At 45.4% G+C, this 17041-nt stretch overlaps 1 protein-coding gene across 1 annotated transcript; it reads right to left on the bottom strand.

The window, feature by feature from the left end:
- Positions 1 to 9382: 9382 nt before the first annotated feature.
- Positions 9383 to 16905, bottom strand: mettl3 (methyltransferase like 3). The gene is made up of 11 exons (XM_066722947.1): positions 16502 to 16905; positions 14285 to 14481; positions 13745 to 14194; positions 13463 to 13638; positions 12281 to 12503; positions 11872 to 12059; positions 11681 to 11719; positions 11449 to 11557; positions 11031 to 11096; positions 10799 to 10911; positions 9383 to 9869 (listed from the first exon to the last, which is right to left on the bottom strand). The coding sequence occupies exons 1-11, from the start codon at positions 16602 to 16604 to the stop codon at positions 9758 to 9760; spliced, it is 1776 nt and encodes a 591-aa protein (XP_066579044.1). The 5' UTR covers positions 16605 to 16905; the 3' UTR covers positions 9383 to 9757.
- Positions 16906 to 17041: the final 136 nt, after the last annotated feature.

Here is a 17041-nt window from a genome sequence, read left to right as displayed (position 1 = left end):
TCCTGAAAACACCATCCCTACCGTGAAGCATGGTGGTGGCAACATCATGCTATGGGGATGCTTCTCTGCGTCAGGGCCTGGAAACCTTGTAAAGATAGAGGGCAAAATGGATGCAGCAAAGTATAAAGAAATCCTTGAAGAAAACCTGCTGAAGTCTGCAAGAGACCTGGGAAGATTTGTCCTCCAGCAGGACAATGACCCCAAACATACAGCCAAAGCCACACTGGAGTGGCATAAAAACAAAAAGGTCAATGTCCTGGAGTGGCCCAGTCAAAGCTCGGACCTCAATCCAATTGAGAATATGTGGAGAGAGTTGAAAATTGCTGTTCACCAAAGGTCCCCATCCAACTTGATGGAGCTTGAGCAATTTTGCAAAGAAATGGGCAAAAATGTCTGTGTCCAGATGTGCAAAGACTTATTCACATAGACTCATGGCTGTCATTGCTGCCAAAAGTGCCTCTACCAAATATTGATTGAAGGAGGTGATTACTGATGCATTCAATTATTTACTGTTTTGTATTTGTAATTAATTTAGAACAATTTGCAGGTTATATTTTTCACTTTGACATTATGGACAAAAACTCCCGATTAAATCCATTCTGATTTCATGTTGTAACACAATGATATGTGGATAAGTCCAAGGGGGGTGAATACAGTTGAGAGCCACTGTGCATGAGCCCTGAGGCCTGACTGCAGAGAAACAAGTTTCTCTGACCTGCGGATTTAGTTTCCCGAGTCAGATCAGACTGACTGAACAGTCAGTTTCTGATGTGGGGAGAAAAACTGAAATAACATTATTTAAAAATTAATCAGATTAAAACAGTCATATATGTGTATATATATATATATATATATATATATATATATATATATATATATATATACACACACTCACCTAAAGGATTATTAGGAACACCTGTTCAATTTCTCATTAATGCAATTATCTAACCAACCAATCACATGGCAGTTGCTTCAATGCATTTAGGGGTGTGGTCCTGGTCAAGACAATCTCCTGAACTCCAAACTGAATGTCTGAATGGGAAAGAAAGGTGATTTAAGCAATTTTGAGCGTGGCATGGTTGTTGGTGCCGGACGGGCCGGTCTGAGTATTTCACAATCTGCTCAGTTACTGGGATTTTCACGCACAACCATTTCTAGGATTTACAAAGAATGGTGTGAAAAGGGAAAAACATCCAGTATGCGGCAGTCCTGTGGGCGAAAATGCCTTGTTGATGCTAGAGGTCAGAGGAGAATGGGCCGACTGATTCAAGCTGATAGAAGAGCAACTTTGACTGAAATAACCACTCGTTACAACCGAGGTATGCAGCAAAGCATTTGTGAAGCCACAACACGTACAACCTTGAGGCGGATGGGCTACAACAGCAGAAGACCCCACCGGGTACCACTCATCTCCACTACAAATAGGAAAAAGAGGCTACAATTTGCACAAGCTCACCAAAATTGGACAGTTGAAGACTGGAAAAATGTTGCCTGGTCTGATGAGTCTCGATTTCTGTTGAGACATTCAGATGGTAGAGTCAGAATTTGGCGTAAACAGAATGAGAACATGGATCCATCATGCCTTGTTACCACTGTGCAGGCTGGTGGTGGTGGTGTAATGGTGTGGAGGATGTTTTCTTGGCACACTTTAGGCCCCTTAGTGCCAATTGGGCATCGTTTAAATGCCACGGCCTACCTGAGCATTGTTTCTGACCATGTCCATCCCTTTATGACCACCATGTACCCATCCTCTGATGTCTACTTCCAGCAGGATAATGCACCATGTCACAAAGGTCGAATCATTTCAAATTGGTTTCTTGAACATGACAATGAGTTCACTGTACTAAACTGACCCCCACAGTCACCAGATCTCAACCCAATAGAGCATCTTTGGGATGTGGTGGAACGGGAGCTTCGTGCCCTGGATGTGCATCCCACAAATCTCCATCAACTGCAAGATGCTATCCTATCAATATGGGCCAACATTTCTAAAGAATGCTTTCAGCACCTTGTTGAATCAATGCCACGTAGAATGAAGGCAGTTCTGAAGGCGAAAGGGGGTCAAACACAGTATTAGTATGGTGTTCCTAATAATCCTTTAGGTGAGTGTATATATATACACCGATCAGCCATAACATTATGACCACTGACAGGTGAAGTGAATAACACTGAAAATCTCGTTATCATGGCACCTGTCAGTGGGTGGGATATATTAGGCAGCAAGTGAACATTTTGTCCTCAAAGTTGATGTGTTAGAAGCAGGACAAATGGGCAAGTGTAAGGATCTGAGCGACTTTGACAAGGGCCAAATGATGGCTAGACGACTGGGTCAGAGCATCTCCAAAACTGCAGCTCTTGTGGGGTGTTCCCGGTCTGCAGTGGTCAGTACTTATCAAAAGTGGTCCAAGGAAGGAAAAGCGGTGAACCGGCGACAGGGTCATGGGAGGCCAAGGCTCATTGATGCACGTGGGGAGCGAAGGCTGGCCCGTGTGGTCCGATCCAACAGACGAGCTACTGTGGCTCAAATTGCTGAAAAAGTGAATGCTGGTTCTGATAGAAAGGTGTCAGAACACACAGTGCATCGCAGTTTGTTGCGTATGGGGCTGCGTAGCCGCAGACCAGTCAGGGTGCCCATGCTGACCCCTGTCCACTGCCGAAAGTGCCTACAATGGGCACGTGAGGATCAGAACTGGACCACGGAGCAATGGAAGAAGGTGGCCTGGTCTGATGAATCACGAGTTCAAGGTGTTGACTTGGCCTCCAAATTCCCCAGATCTCAATCCAATCGAGCATCTGTGGGATGTGCTGGACAAACAAGTCCGATCCTCGCAACTTACAGGACTTAAAGGATCTGCTGCTAACGTCTTGGTGTCAGATACCACAGCACACCTTCAGAGGTCTAGTGGAGTCCATGCCTCGATGGGTCAGGGCTGTTTTGGCGGCAAAAGGGGGACCTACACAATATTAGGCAGCTGGTCATAATGTTATGGCTGATCGGTGTGTATAGTGATTAAACATACTTATTTTACTCTATGCAAATCTGTGGTTAAACCGTGCCTATTCTAACAATTCATCTTCTCATAAACGAGCCTATGTTAATTGCGATTTTAATTTCCATACGATTACACAGAGACACAAGAAACGCATTCTTCACCCTGCACTTTGAACTTCAAACATAACTTCCTGTATCTAGTTTATTGAGTGAATTCCGTGTCAAAATTAGCGAGCACAGAAATACAACTTGTACGTGCAGAACTACACGTACGGTTTTTATTCTACGCTTACAATTCAATTCTGCGCTCGTTCAATATCGTTTACACATTTGCAGTTTCGTGTGCACATGCGCAGTTCCCTCTACGCGCTCGCAGCTCAGATCAGGCTAGTGATGGGCATTGCGGCTCTTTTGGCTCCCGAACGGCTCTTTAAAATAAATGTTTTGTATTTTTTGAAGTCAAACAGTTTGCGATAGTTTGACTATGATTGGTGTTAAAACAATTCTAATTAAATTATTAAATGAAATCATACTCTACCTAAACCACAATGTATTAAAAAAAAAATGCATTGGTGTGTTATGAAAAAGAATGCTATTAAACATTTGCATTTAAAGTATAACTTTTTAATGTATCTAAACAAAGTGCATATAAACCTAACTATTCAAAACGAATACAATCTGAACAGCATAATAGAAGCTTAACGTGGCTTAATGTGCTTAAACACAACCATTACTTTGCAAAGTGTGTACGTTTACAGTTAGGCACGTCCTACTACGAATAAACGATGGATATGTTTTTAGCTCTGCGTATATTAATTTTGACAGTGAATTCACTCCATACTAATTCGTATTCTCTGCCACCAAGAGACATGCTTCTACATTGCAACTGTAAGAGAACACAACAGATATTGAGTCCAGTTTTCTTAAATTAACAAAATATTTAGGTATTGTTGTGTGTTGGAGGTTATAAAATAAGACCGGTTCTCACTCCAGCAATTAACATAATACAGTATTTTTTATTAGTTGTAATTATGTGACGCCTTCACTTTCTCACTCGGTTCAAGAAGTGATTCTATAATCTCAGGGCATGTCTCTCATAAACCACTTGCAAAAGAAGTAAAGTCCATTTTCACTCTAAAGTATTTCCAAATAATTTTATTCCAACCAAATTCTTCACCTGCCTAAATGAACCTCATTTTATAGCCATCTGTGACCTGAAATGTCCTGACTAATTTGTTCAAAAGTTGGTTGCACGGAGTTAAAGTCACATGCTGGAGTCATGCCCCCTGCACCTTGTTGGCCACTTTTCAGATACGATACCGGACCCCTGGTGGGGGAGTTTGTGAAATGTCAACCTAGAGGGGGTGCTGGCAATTAGAGGACGGTGGGGCAGGGGTTGAGGCCAAATTGTACACTGATAAGATTTTTAACAACATATTCAATACATTACAGTACTTAAAATAACCGGACATCTTCCAAAAATACTGGACAGGATGTCAGAGTACATACACTACATGGCCATAAGTATGTGGACACCTGCTTACAAACATCTCATTCTAGAATCATGGGCATTAATATGGAGTTGGTCAGCACTTTGATGCAATAACAGCCTCCACTCTTCTGGGGAGGTTTTCCACTAGATGTTGGAACATTTTTAAGGGGATTTCAGCCACAGCATCAGTGAGGTCGGGCTCTGATGTTGGGCAATCAGGCCTGGCTCACAGTCAGCTTTTCCATTCATCCCAAAGGTGGGATGGGGTTGAGGTCAGGGTTCTGTGCAGGCCAGTCAAGTTCTTCCACACCAAAATCTCGACAAACTATTTCTGTATGGACCTCACTTTGTGCACGGGTTGTCCTGCTGAAACAGGAAAGGGCCTTCCCCAAACTGTTACCACAAATGTGGAAGTGCAAAATCATCTAGAATGTCATTGTAGGCTGTAGCGTTAAGGTTTTCCTTCGGTGGGACAAAGGGCTGAGCCCTGAGACCATTATTCCTCCTCCAAACTTTACAGTTGGTGTATGCATTCGTGCAGGTAGTGTTCTCCTGGCATCTGCCAAACCCAGAATTCCTCCGTCGGACTGCCAGATGGGGATGTGCGATTCATCACTTCAGAGATCGCATTTCCACTGCTTCCAGGACAAATGGTGGCGAGCTTAACACCACTCCAGCTGACTCTTAGCTTGCACATAGAGAGCTTAGGCTTGTGCGGCTGCTCGGCCATGGAAATCAATTTCATGAAGCTCCCGACAAACAGTTCTTCTGCTGACATTGCTTCCAGAGGCAGTTTGGCACTCAGAAGTCATTGTTTCAACCAACAAAGGAGTATTTTATGCGCTATGCACTTCAGCACTCAACAGTCCTGTTCTGTGAGCTTGTGTGCCCGACCACTTCATAGCTGAGCTGTTGTTGCTTCTAGACATAGGCTTACAGCTCACCAGGGCAGCTCTAGCAGGGCAGAAATTTGACAAACTGCCATGTTGGAAAGGTAGCATCCTATGACGGTGCCACATTTAAAGTCATTGAGCTCTCAGTAAAGTTCATTCTACTGCCAATGCTTGTCTAAGGAGATTACTGTGTGGCTTGATTTTACAGTGGCTCTCAAAAGTATTCACCCCTCTTGGTCTTTTCCACATGTCATTGTGTTACAACATGAAATCAGAATGGATTTAATCAGGAGTTTTTGCCACTGATCAACACAGAAAATGTCCATAATGTCAAAGTGAAAAATATGATCTGCATTTTTTTCTACATTAATTACAAATACAAAAGTTGTCTAGTGCCAACATTAAAAACAATACATATGTTCAAATCACAACATTATCAGCATTTTTCTTTAGAGCATGTTGTGAATCTGTCATGCCATAATGAAAAGCAATACAAACTTATTTTTGTGTCTTAACCATACTGAATTGCTTTATAGCATCGTAGTCAATGTCAATGTTGGAGGGGACAATTACATTTTTCCAATTTTCCAATTACAATTTTCTCAACAGCAATTCCTGAGGAATACTACCACAAGTAGTGCTGTAACACAGCCTACGCTGTAATATGTTAAATGTATATTGAGGAACCATAATTACTACTAATTGATAGGCAGTTAACTGAAGGGTCGTCCCAACTTGTTCAAATGTTTAAATCATTATAATACTAATACTAATAATAGTTATAGCAGTGTTCCTTATCAGTCCAGTATGTATGCAGCTATTTGTATTTACAACCAGCAATACCCAGAAAGGCCAGTAGGTGGCAATGGTACTGTACACTGTGTTTCAGGGGCAGTTATCGTAAGTGGGCAAAAGACGCGATAAAATGTTGAAATTTAATTTTATATTCGATAAAACTACTTACTATGGACTAATTTATACAATGATTTTTAGTAAAGAAGGATTATTTCATATTTGATTTTTTTCACTCCAAATACTCAAAATGTCCTGTGGTGTGAATGTCCCCGGAGGTGTGCAGTTATAAAAACTCTGAATAAACTCATCTTGCATGCATGGAAAATGCAATATAAGGCCCCTAAACTGATTATACTATGCTAGTATATCACACCATTAAAACAAATATACATTTCCACTCTTTAAAAAAAAAAAAAAAAATTGTCACCAAAATCAATGTCCTATGGTGTGACGGTTAATCTGAAAGCATTTTTGAAGACAAATGCACTTAATATTGGACAACAGGAAGTCAGCATGTCTTAGGAGGACACCCTGCACATGCATGAAGATAAGTCAATCTCTTAGAAATATAATTTAAATTACCATCTATACTTCCCTGTAGGGCGTGTTATTTTTTGTGTCCTTTGGTGTGACGCATAGAATAGGAATTTATATTTATTTTTTTAAATGGCCTATCTTGCATTAAAAACAATGCAAAAAATTGGTTTTATATATATATATATATATATATATATATATATATATATATATATTCAATTTAAACTTGTTATTGCAACAACAATCATCATATCCATTTATTTTAAGAAAATGTTGTTGTCACACCATAGGACGGTTTCAGGCCACAAATATATCATATATATATATACACTCACCTAAAGGATTATTAGGAACACCATACTAATACTGTGTTTGACCCCCTTTCGCCTTCAGAACTGCCTTAATTCTACGTGGCATTGATTCAACAAGGTGCTGAAAGCATTCTTTAGAAATGTTGGCCCATATTGATAGGATAGCATCTTGCAGTTGATGGAGATTTGTGGGATGCACATCCAGGGCACGAAGCTCCCGTTCCACCACATCCCAAAGATGCTCTATTGGGTTGAGATCTGGTGACTGTGGGGGCCAGTTTAGTACAGTGAACTCATTGTCATGTTCAAGAAACCAATGTGAAATGATTCGACCTTTGTGACATGGTGCATTATCCTGCTGGAAGTAGCCATCAGAGGATGGGTACATGGTGGTCATAAAGGGATGGACATGGTCAGAAACAATGCTCAGGTAGGCCGTGGCATTTAAACGATGCCCAATTGGCACTAAGGGGCCTAAAGTGTGCCAAGAAAACATCCCCCACACCATTACACCACCACCACCAGCCTGCACAGTGGTAACAAGGCATGATGGATCCATGTTCCCATTCTGTTTTCGCCAAATTCTGACTCTACCATCTGAATGTCTCAACAGAAATCGAGACTCATCAGACCAGGCAACATTTTTCCAGTCTTCAACTGTCCAATTTTGGTGAGCTTGTGCAAATTGTAGCCTCTTTTTCCTATTTGTAGTGGAGATGAGTGGTACCCGGTGGGGTCTTCTGCTGTTGTAGCCCATCCGCCTCAAGGTTGTACGTGTTGTGGCTTCACAAATGCTTTGCTGCATACCTCGGTTGTAACGAGTGCTTATTTCAGTCAAAGTTGCTCTTCTATCAGCTTGAATCAGTCGGCCCATTCTCCTCTGTCCTCTAGCATCAACAAGGCATTTTCGCCCACAGGACTGCCGCATACTGGATGATTTTCCCTTTTCACACCATTCTTTGTAAACCCTAGAAATGGTTGTGCGTGAAAATCCCAGTAACTGAGCAGATTGTGAAATACTCAGACCGGCCCGTCTGGCACCAACAACCATGCCACGCTCAAAATTGCTTAAATCACCTTTCTTTCCCATTCAGACATTCAGTTTGGAGTTCAGGAGATTGTCTTGACCAGGACCACACCCCTAAATGCATTGAAGCAACTGCCATGTGATTGGTTGGTTAGATAATTGCATTAATGAGGAATTGAACAGGTGTTCCTAATAATCCTTTAGGTGAGTGTATATGCACAGTCACCTACAAAAGTAATGGCTCCATTGATAAAGATGAGAATAAAGACTGTATAAAATAAACACATATAATATGTAGAAAAGCGACTGTCCATAACTTGTATTAAAGGCATGCTTTGCTTCCGTAAATTCCGTAGCCATGTAGTTGCACCTCTCAGTGTGGGTCAGTCAGTGGTGAAGTCAGATGTGTTGCAGTGACTGTCAGACCAGCCCACCTGCTCACTGATTGGGTCAGGAAGAACCGTCAGTCAAACCTGCTGGACCAATGGAGACCCAGGATCCCCGCCTCCCTGTAAATCCCGCCCTCACGACAAAACCGCGCCAAAACTCGTAACGAAAAAAAAAATCGAAAGGAACCGAACCGAAGATCGCCGCATCGCAGCAGACAGGGGCTGCAGGCGAGTTTTGCTAACGATTTAACATTTACTTTCAAGTTTGTTTGTTTTTTGCTTTCGATATAATGTTTTAGTTTATAATTCTATACGTTTTATCTCAACATCATTTTTTTCTCAACTTCTTTTGGTTTTTTATGTTGAATGCGGTACTTATGGCGCTAATTTGAGCCCATATAATTGTTCACTTTTACATTAGCGCTCACTCTCGTGTATTACAATCGTACTTGAAAAAGATCACATCCAAAACAGGATTGTCGCATAATGTTGCTTTACAACATGAAAAGTGGCAGAAGCACAGTTGGGTTCTGGTTTGCTTTGCTCCTCACATTAGGAATCACTGGTGCACAAAATGTAGTAATGCATGTTTAATCTTAATTGTAAACTACTGAAAATAAATTAATCAATGTATACAGTTGCCCCCACAAAGTCCGCCCATGATGTTAATAATATATTCTCCAAATTTACCTTGCTGCACTCATATTTAGTAAACTAGCTTTATCATGTTACTGCTTGGGCTCGGTACGAATCTCTTCTTGTTGTGACGTCACCTTCGGAAGCTCTCGCCTCTCGGCTGTATCTGCGAGCAGCGAGGCATTATGGGAATTTTTTACCAGAATCAGTCAGTATAGTCTCACCCGTATCACACGCACTGTACTGAACTCCAGTATCTCCATACAGAATAATATAGAGCAATACAATAAAACACACACATACTAGGATGTTATTTTTTCATTTTTCTATTTATTTTTGCTTTTTTAACAAACATGTATAAAAAGTGGAACAGAGAATCTCTGCAGTCCAGAGTCCTGTCCTCATCTCAGCATGGCCAGCAGTGTGTCAGCCAGTCAGTCTGTGTGTCTCAGTCCGTGTTCCTGTGTGTGTCAGTCAGTCAGTGTGTCAGGGCCACTCAGTCACGTCTCAGTCTCAGCCAGACTCGTCTCTCCCTCGTCATCAAGACCGTCAGCCTCCAGTCCGGGGGGACGCAGTGTCTGCTAGTTTGTGCTCCTACAGGAGATCCCAGTCACTCCGGTAATGATACAATCGCTCAGTTCAGACATATTGAACATTTTCACATTTTGAAATCTGCCCCCCTGGTCTACATGTTCTTGGGCTTGGAGATCACTCCGTCTGGGTATCTCTTCTTGAAACGAGACACAACGTCCGGGTCCAGCAGGTGGATCCCATCCAACTGATTCCCCAGGGTCACCCTGAGGAGAGATAGATAGAGAGAGAGAGACAGAGAGAGAGAGGGTTAATACAGACACACTGACTGAACACTACAGCACATTAACACTGCACTGAGAGAGAGAGGGTTAATACAGACACACTGACTGGACACTACAGCACATTAACACTGCACTGAGAGAGAGAGGGTTAATACAGACACACTGAACACTACAGCACATTAACACTGCACTGAGAGAGAGAGGGTTAATACAGACACACTGACTGGACACTACAGCACATTAACACTGCACTGAGAGAGAGAGGGTTAATACAGACACACTGACTGAACACTACAGCACATTAACACTGCACTGAGAGAGCGAGGGTTAATACAGACACACTGACTGACTGAACACTACAGCACATTAACACTGCACTGAGAGAGAGAGGGTTAATACAGACACACTGAACACTACAGCACATTAACACTGCACTGAGAGAGCGAGGGTTAATACAGACACACTGACTGGACACTACAGCACATTAACACTGCACTGAGAGAGAGAGGGTTAATACAGACACTGACTGAACACTACAGCACATTAACACTGCACTGAGAGAGAGAGAGGGTTAATACAGACACACTGACTGACTGAACACTACAGCACATTAACACTGCACTGAGAGAGAGGGTTAATACAGACACACTGAACACTACAGCACATTAACACTGCACTGAGAGAGAGGGTTAATACAGACACACTGACTGACTGGACACTACAGCACATTAACACTGCACTGAGAGAGAGAGGGTTAATACAGACACACTGACTGGACACTACAGCACATTAACACTGCACTGAGAGAGAGGGTTAATACAGACACACTGACTGACTGAACACTACAGCACATTAACACTGCACTGAGAGAGAGAGGGTTAATACAGACACACAGAGTTTGACTGTCTCACCAGTTGGGCTGGACGTTGTGTGGACGGCCGAACAGCTCGATCTTCCTGGTACCAGGAGACAGGCGTTCGATCATCCCGTAGATCTCATCTGGCTTGTGACTGGTGGAGCGCACCTGAAAGGGGGGATGAGAGAGAGAGAGCTGCAATGTTAATGAACTTGTCCCTGCCACTATCAAGACTGCACACTGTACATGTGTTTATAAAAGAGATTAAAGCAGGTGTGCCCTCTGACCTCTGCCACGATGACATCACAGTCCAGGCCTCTGTTGAAGCCCTGGGGATTTCCCTTCACGCCCACCTGTCAATCAACACAACGTCGCAACAGTTACAACTCAACAGAACACAGTGCACTTTGTAATGCACAGCCACCTCAGACAGGCTGGCGGCGCGGGGCTCAGTGTGACTGACACGCTACTCTGCTCCCCCTCAGCACTACTGTACTGAACTCCAGTATCTCCATATAACATACTACAATGAAACTCTTCTCCAATATCACACACTGGGCCATCTTGGGTTTGTTTTCTTTCTTCTTTTTAACAAATGTGGAAGAAGTGGAGCAGAGATTCGCAAGTGTGATGCCAACACCACCAACACAACACAGTGCAATAGCGGAGCAGCAGAGACACAGACAGACAGACAGACACACTGACCAGGCAGTGCTCCTTGCCGTGGTTGAGCCAGTGCCCAGTCCTCCCAGTGCGGATGATTCTCTGCAACTGGTTCGTCTTCACCCAGATAATCTCGTCAACGCGCTCATAACTGAGAGAGAGAGACAGAGACACACTGGATACTACAGCACACCACCACAGTGTCCAGAACAGACTAGTGTGGTACAGTATACAGTGTAGTACAGTGCAATATACAGTGTGGTACGGCACTCACCCCCACAGACTAAGACACTCTCTGCCCAGCTCCATGGCCCTACAGAGAGAGAGAGAGAGAGAGAGAGTCAGTCAGTCCGAGATCTCTCCCATCTTCAGACACCGATGACTGATCATCAGGCGGCCGTGGCCCCGGAGGATGGGGACGTCACTGATCAGGTATTGGTGACCGACCGGGCATTGTGCTTTTACCTGCCGGTGACCCACAGGAACAGGAAGCCGTCGTCCTGCAGGACAGGGATGTTGAGCTTCCTCATCTCGTCGTCAGTCAGCGTGCCGTACGGCAGCTCCATGTGGATGTCCCAGGGCGGGTCGGCCATGACCACCGCGAACTTCCCCAGGATGGACACGTCCAGGTAGCGGATATCACAGCAGATCCACTGAGAGAGACAGGGAGGGAGAGTACGAAAGACAGAAAGAGGGAAGGAGAGAGGAAGAAGGATGTTCAGGACAGCAGTTCTGATGGTATTTATATTAATAATGTTCTAGTAATAAATGGCGCCCCCTTCAGGAAAGCAGCTTTATAACATTTTAGGCCTACAATGCTAATCACACTCTCCTCCCCATCCCTGTACTCTTCCCTCCATCACCTAACATTTACCTGCGAAGGAAAGAGTTTCCCCACGGTGCTGTCGGGGTCGCCGGAGTGCAGCCCCAGCTCGGCCACGCCCCCCGGGACTGCCCCCCCGGGCCCCAAGCCCACCTCGGCCTCCGGGGGGCAGTCGATCTCGTAGTGGACGTACTTGCAGGTGTCCATGTGGAAGCAGGTGTTGAGGAAGGAGCAGTCGCCCAGAGTCTCGTCTGTGTGCTTGTTAATGATGCGCCTGGACAGACGGGAGGGGGTTAATGTGTCTCTCAGTGCAGTGTTAATGTGCTGAAGTGTTCAGTCAGTGTGTCTGTATTAACCCTCTCTCTCTCAGTGCAGTGTTAATGTGCTGTAGTGTTCAGTCAGTGTGTCTGTATTAACCCTCTCTCTCTCAGTGCAGTGTTAATGTGCTGTAGTGTTCAGTCAGTGTCTGTATTAACCCTCTCTCTCTCAGTGCAGTGTTAATGTGCTGTAGTGTTCAGTCAGTCAGTGTGTCTGTATTAACCCTCTCTCTCTCAGTGCAGTGTTAATGTGCTGTAGTGTTCAGTGTGTCTGTATTAACCCTCTCTCTCTCAGTGCAGTGTTAATGTGCTGTAGTGTTCAGTCAGTGTCTGTATTAACCCTCTCTCTCTCAGTGCAGTGTTAATGTGCTGTAGTGTTCAGTCAGTGTGTCTGTATTAACCCTCTCTCTCAGTGCAGTGTTAATGTGCTGTAGTGTTCAGTCAGTGTGTCTGTATTAACCCCCTCTCTCTCAGTGCAGTGTTAATGTGCTGTAGTGTTCAGTGTGTCTCTATTAACCCTCTCTCTCTCAGTGCAGTGTTAATGTGCTGTAGTGTTCAGTGTGTCTGTATTAACCCTCTCTCTCTCAGTGCAGTGTTAATGTGCTGTAGTGTTCAGTCAGTCAGTGTGTCTGTATTAACCCTCTCTCTCTCAGTGCAGTGTTAATGTGCTGTAGTGTTCAGTCAGTCAGTGTGTCTGTATTAACCCTCTCTCTCTCAGTGCAGTGTTAATGTGCTGTAGTGTTCAGTCAGTCAGTGTGTCTGTATTAACCCTCTCTCTCTCAGTGCAGTGTTAATGTGCTGTAGTGTTCAGTCAGTCAGTGTGTCTGTATTAACCCTCTCTCTCTCAGTGCAGTGTTAATGTGCTGTAGTGTTCAGTCAGTCAGTGTGTCTGTATTAACCCTCTCTCTCTCAGTACCTGAAGTGCAGTTTGGTGCAGTGCTGGCCGCTCTCCCTGGCCCTCACGCACTCCTCCTTGGTGCCGTGATCGCAGAACTCCTGGACCTGCGCCCGGCCACGGGACCGGAACTTCTCCACGATGGACTGCTCCTTGGCCGAGCTGGTGTTCAGCAGCTCCAGGATCTCCCGGCTCACCTGGAGGTGCAGTGGAGGGGGTCAGAGGTCAGAGATGCACAGTGCTCGGCAGACTACGTCCTTCGTTCAGATTCCTTCCTTTGTTCCCCTCCCCTTCCCTCTCTACCTTCTTGTTCTGCTGTTCCTTAGTGGACTGTTGGCTCAGCAGGCTCTCAATCTCCATGTCCAGGTGCGAGGCCTGGCCCTTATTGGCTCTCCCCTTCTTCTCGGCGCCACCCACTCCCGAGCTCTTCCAATCACCTGGCCCGGCCAGCTGGGAGGAGGGCAAGGCCAAGGTGATGGAGGAGGGGACCGGCGGGGGGGGAGTGGCCTGCCGCGAGGCAGAGGCGGGGCCGGACTTTTGGTGCGGCCGACTCAGCTCCTCACCCTTCCGCTTCACGCCACCCCTCTGTGCCAGGGCCCCACCCCCGATCATGGCCCACAGCTTGGGGTGGTCCACTGAGGTCACCAGGGTGGCAGCTGTGGTTGCAGAGGGCTGTCTGACCTCTATCAGCTCCTGTGCAGAGAACTTGAGCAGCAGGCTCTGGATGCAGGCGTGGGAGACTGGGGCCTCGGGCTGAGAGAGAGAGAGAGAGAGAGTGTAGTGGTCAGTCTCACTGTGCTGTGATGGTCAGTGTACTGGTCAGTGCACTGGTCCGTGTCTTACTGTGCTGAGCTGCGCAGTGATGGTCAGAGAGTCGGTGGGCAGCGACAGGCTGAGCTCTGAAAGGTATCCCAGCAGCCTCCGCTCCAGCTCTGGGTCGGGGGTCAGCTCGGGGGGTAGCGGCTCGGCCCTAGGGGGGTTCTGGAGAGCTGGGCCTGGACTGTCACTGCGCACTGAACCCCCTTCACCACTACACGCCTCTATAGAAAGAAAAAGACAGAGATAGAGAGGGTTAATACAGACACTGACTGAACACTACAGCACATTAACACTGCACTGAGAGAGAGAGGGTTAATACAGACACTGACTGAACACTACAGCACATTAACACTGCACTGAGAGAGAGAGAGAGGGTTAATACAGACACACTGACTGACTGAACACTACACTGAGAGAGAGGGTTAATACAGACACACTGAACACTACAGCACATTAACACTGCACTGAGAGAGAGAGGGTTAATACAGACACTGACTGACTGAACACTACAGCACATTAACACTGCACTGAGAGAGAGGGTTAATACAGACACTGACTGACTGAACACTACAGCACATTAACACTGCACTGAGAGAGAGAGGGTTAATACAGACACTGACTGACTGAACACTACAGCACATTAACACTGCACTGAGAGAGAGAGGGTTAATACAGACACTGACTGACTGAACACTACAGCACATTAACACTGCACTGAGAGAGAGGGTTAATACAGACACACTGACTGGACACTACAGCACATTAACACTGCACTGAGAGAGAGAGGGTTAATACAGACACACTGACTGAACACTACAGCACATTAACACTGCACTGAGAGAGAGAGGGTTAATACAGACACACTGACTGAACACTACAGCACATTAACACTGCACTGAGAGAGAGAGGGTTAATACAGACACACTGGACACTACAGCACATTAACACTGCACTGAGAGAGAGAGGGGTAATACAGACACACTGACTGACTGAACACTACAGCACATTAACACTGCACTGAGAGAGAGAGGGTTAATACAGACACACTGAACACTACAGCACATTAACACTGCACTGAGAGAGAGAGGGGTAATACAGACACACTGGACACTACAGCACATTAACACTGCACTGAGAGAGAGAGGGTTAATACAGACACACTGACTGACTGAACACTACAGCACATTAACACTGCACTGAGAGAGAGGGTTAATACAGACACACTGAACACTACAGCACATTAACACTGCACTGAGAGAGAGAGGGGTAATACAGACACACTGACTGACTGAACACTACAGCACATTAACACTGCACTGAGAGAGAGAGGGTTAATACAGACACACTGACTGACTGAACACTACAGTACATTAACACTGCACTGAGAGAGAGAGGGTTAATACAGACACACTGAACACTACAGCACATTAACACTGCACTGAGAGAGAGAGGGTTAATACAGACACACTGACTGAACACTACAGCACATTAACACTGCACTGAGAGAGAGAGGGTTAATACAGACACACTGAACACTACAGCACATTAACACTGCACTGAGAGAGAGAGGGTTAATACAGACACACTGACTGACTGAACACTACAGCACATTAACACTGCACTGAGAGAGAGAGGGTTAATACAGACACACTGACTGAACACTACAGCACATTAACACTGCACTGAGAGAGAGAGGGTTAATACAGACACACTGACTGAACACTACAGCACATTAACACTGCACTGAGAGAGAGAGGGTTAATACAGACACACTGACTGAACACTACAGCACATTAACACTGCACTGAGAGAGAGAGGGTTAATACAGACACACTGACTGAACACTACAGCACATTAACACTGCACTGAGAGAGAGAGGGTTAATACAGACACACTGACTGACTGAACACTACAGCACATTAACACTGCACTGAGAGAGAGAGGGTTAATACAGACACACTGACTGGACACTACAGCACATTAACACTGCACTGAGAGAGAGAGGGTTAATACAGACACTGAACACTACAGCACATTAACACTGCACTGAGAGAGAGAGGGTTAATACAGTGGGCACAGTCCAGTGCTCAGTGTTGTACATACTGCAGTCCAGTAACCCTGTACCCCAGTCCACCCAGTCACTGTCTCCAGTCCAGACCACTACTGTTCACTCTCTCCCTCAGTGCCAGTGTGTCCCTGTACTGTCCAGTCCGGCGGCTCTGTCCCCCGGGTCAGACTCACCGAGCCCCAGCTGTGTCGGGTCTTTGCGGCGCCTCTGCAGCCGCTCCCGCAGCGAGTCCAGCTGCTTCTTGTGCGCCTGAATATTGCTCCATGTGTCCGACATATCTGTGTCCTGCACCGCCCGCTACAGCCCGGTAATACCCGGTAATGCCCGGCACCCCCAGAGAGCCCGTCGAGGCCGCGTTCCCACGCCGATGCAGCGGGGCCGGGGAGAGCAGAGCCCGGCGATACCAGCGCACCCGTGCTGCCAAACCAGCAAATAGACTTGTTTTCAATTACAGGAAATAATGATTGAAAATGATCAATTAAATGAATAAAGAAAATAATAAACCTCAGTCGCCAATTCAAGTTTCAAGCCGGGTCTGTTTTTGAAAACGGAGACACTTTCCGGTCTCTCTCCGAAAACAACTTCCGGGTTGCCAGAAAGTGAGCGCTGTTGTCTTCATTGAGCGCCATCTTGGTGAGGGCCAGCAGCGTGAACGACCATTGAAACCAACCCAAGATCATTTGTCTACATGTGACAGTATATTGTGCACAATA

Source organism: Amia ocellicauda, chromosome 14, assembly GCF_036373705.1.
Source record: "Amia ocellicauda isolate fAmiCal2 chromosome 14, fAmiCal2.hap1, whole genome shotgun sequence".
Classification (NCBI taxonomy): Eukaryota; Metazoa; Chordata; class Actinopteri; order Amiiformes; family Amiidae; genus Amia; species Amia ocellicauda.
This window is presented reverse-complemented; position numbering and strand designations above follow the sequence as displayed.

Bases quoted from the DNA above. Each gene is read 5' to 3' on its own strand.
- mettl3 (XM_066722947.1), bottom strand. From the start codon at position 16,604: ATGTCGGACACATGGAGCAATATTCAGGCGCACAAGAAGCAGCTGGAC. The intron at 12,060-12,280 runs GTAAATGTTAGG...TGTCTCTCTCAG, and splicing joins GGAAACTCTTTCCTTCGCAG to TGGATCTGCTGTGATATCCG. The intron at 11,720-11,871 runs GTAAAAGCACAA...CTCTCTCTGTAG, and splicing joins TTCCTGTGGGTCACCGGCAG to GGCCATGGAGCTGGGCAGAG.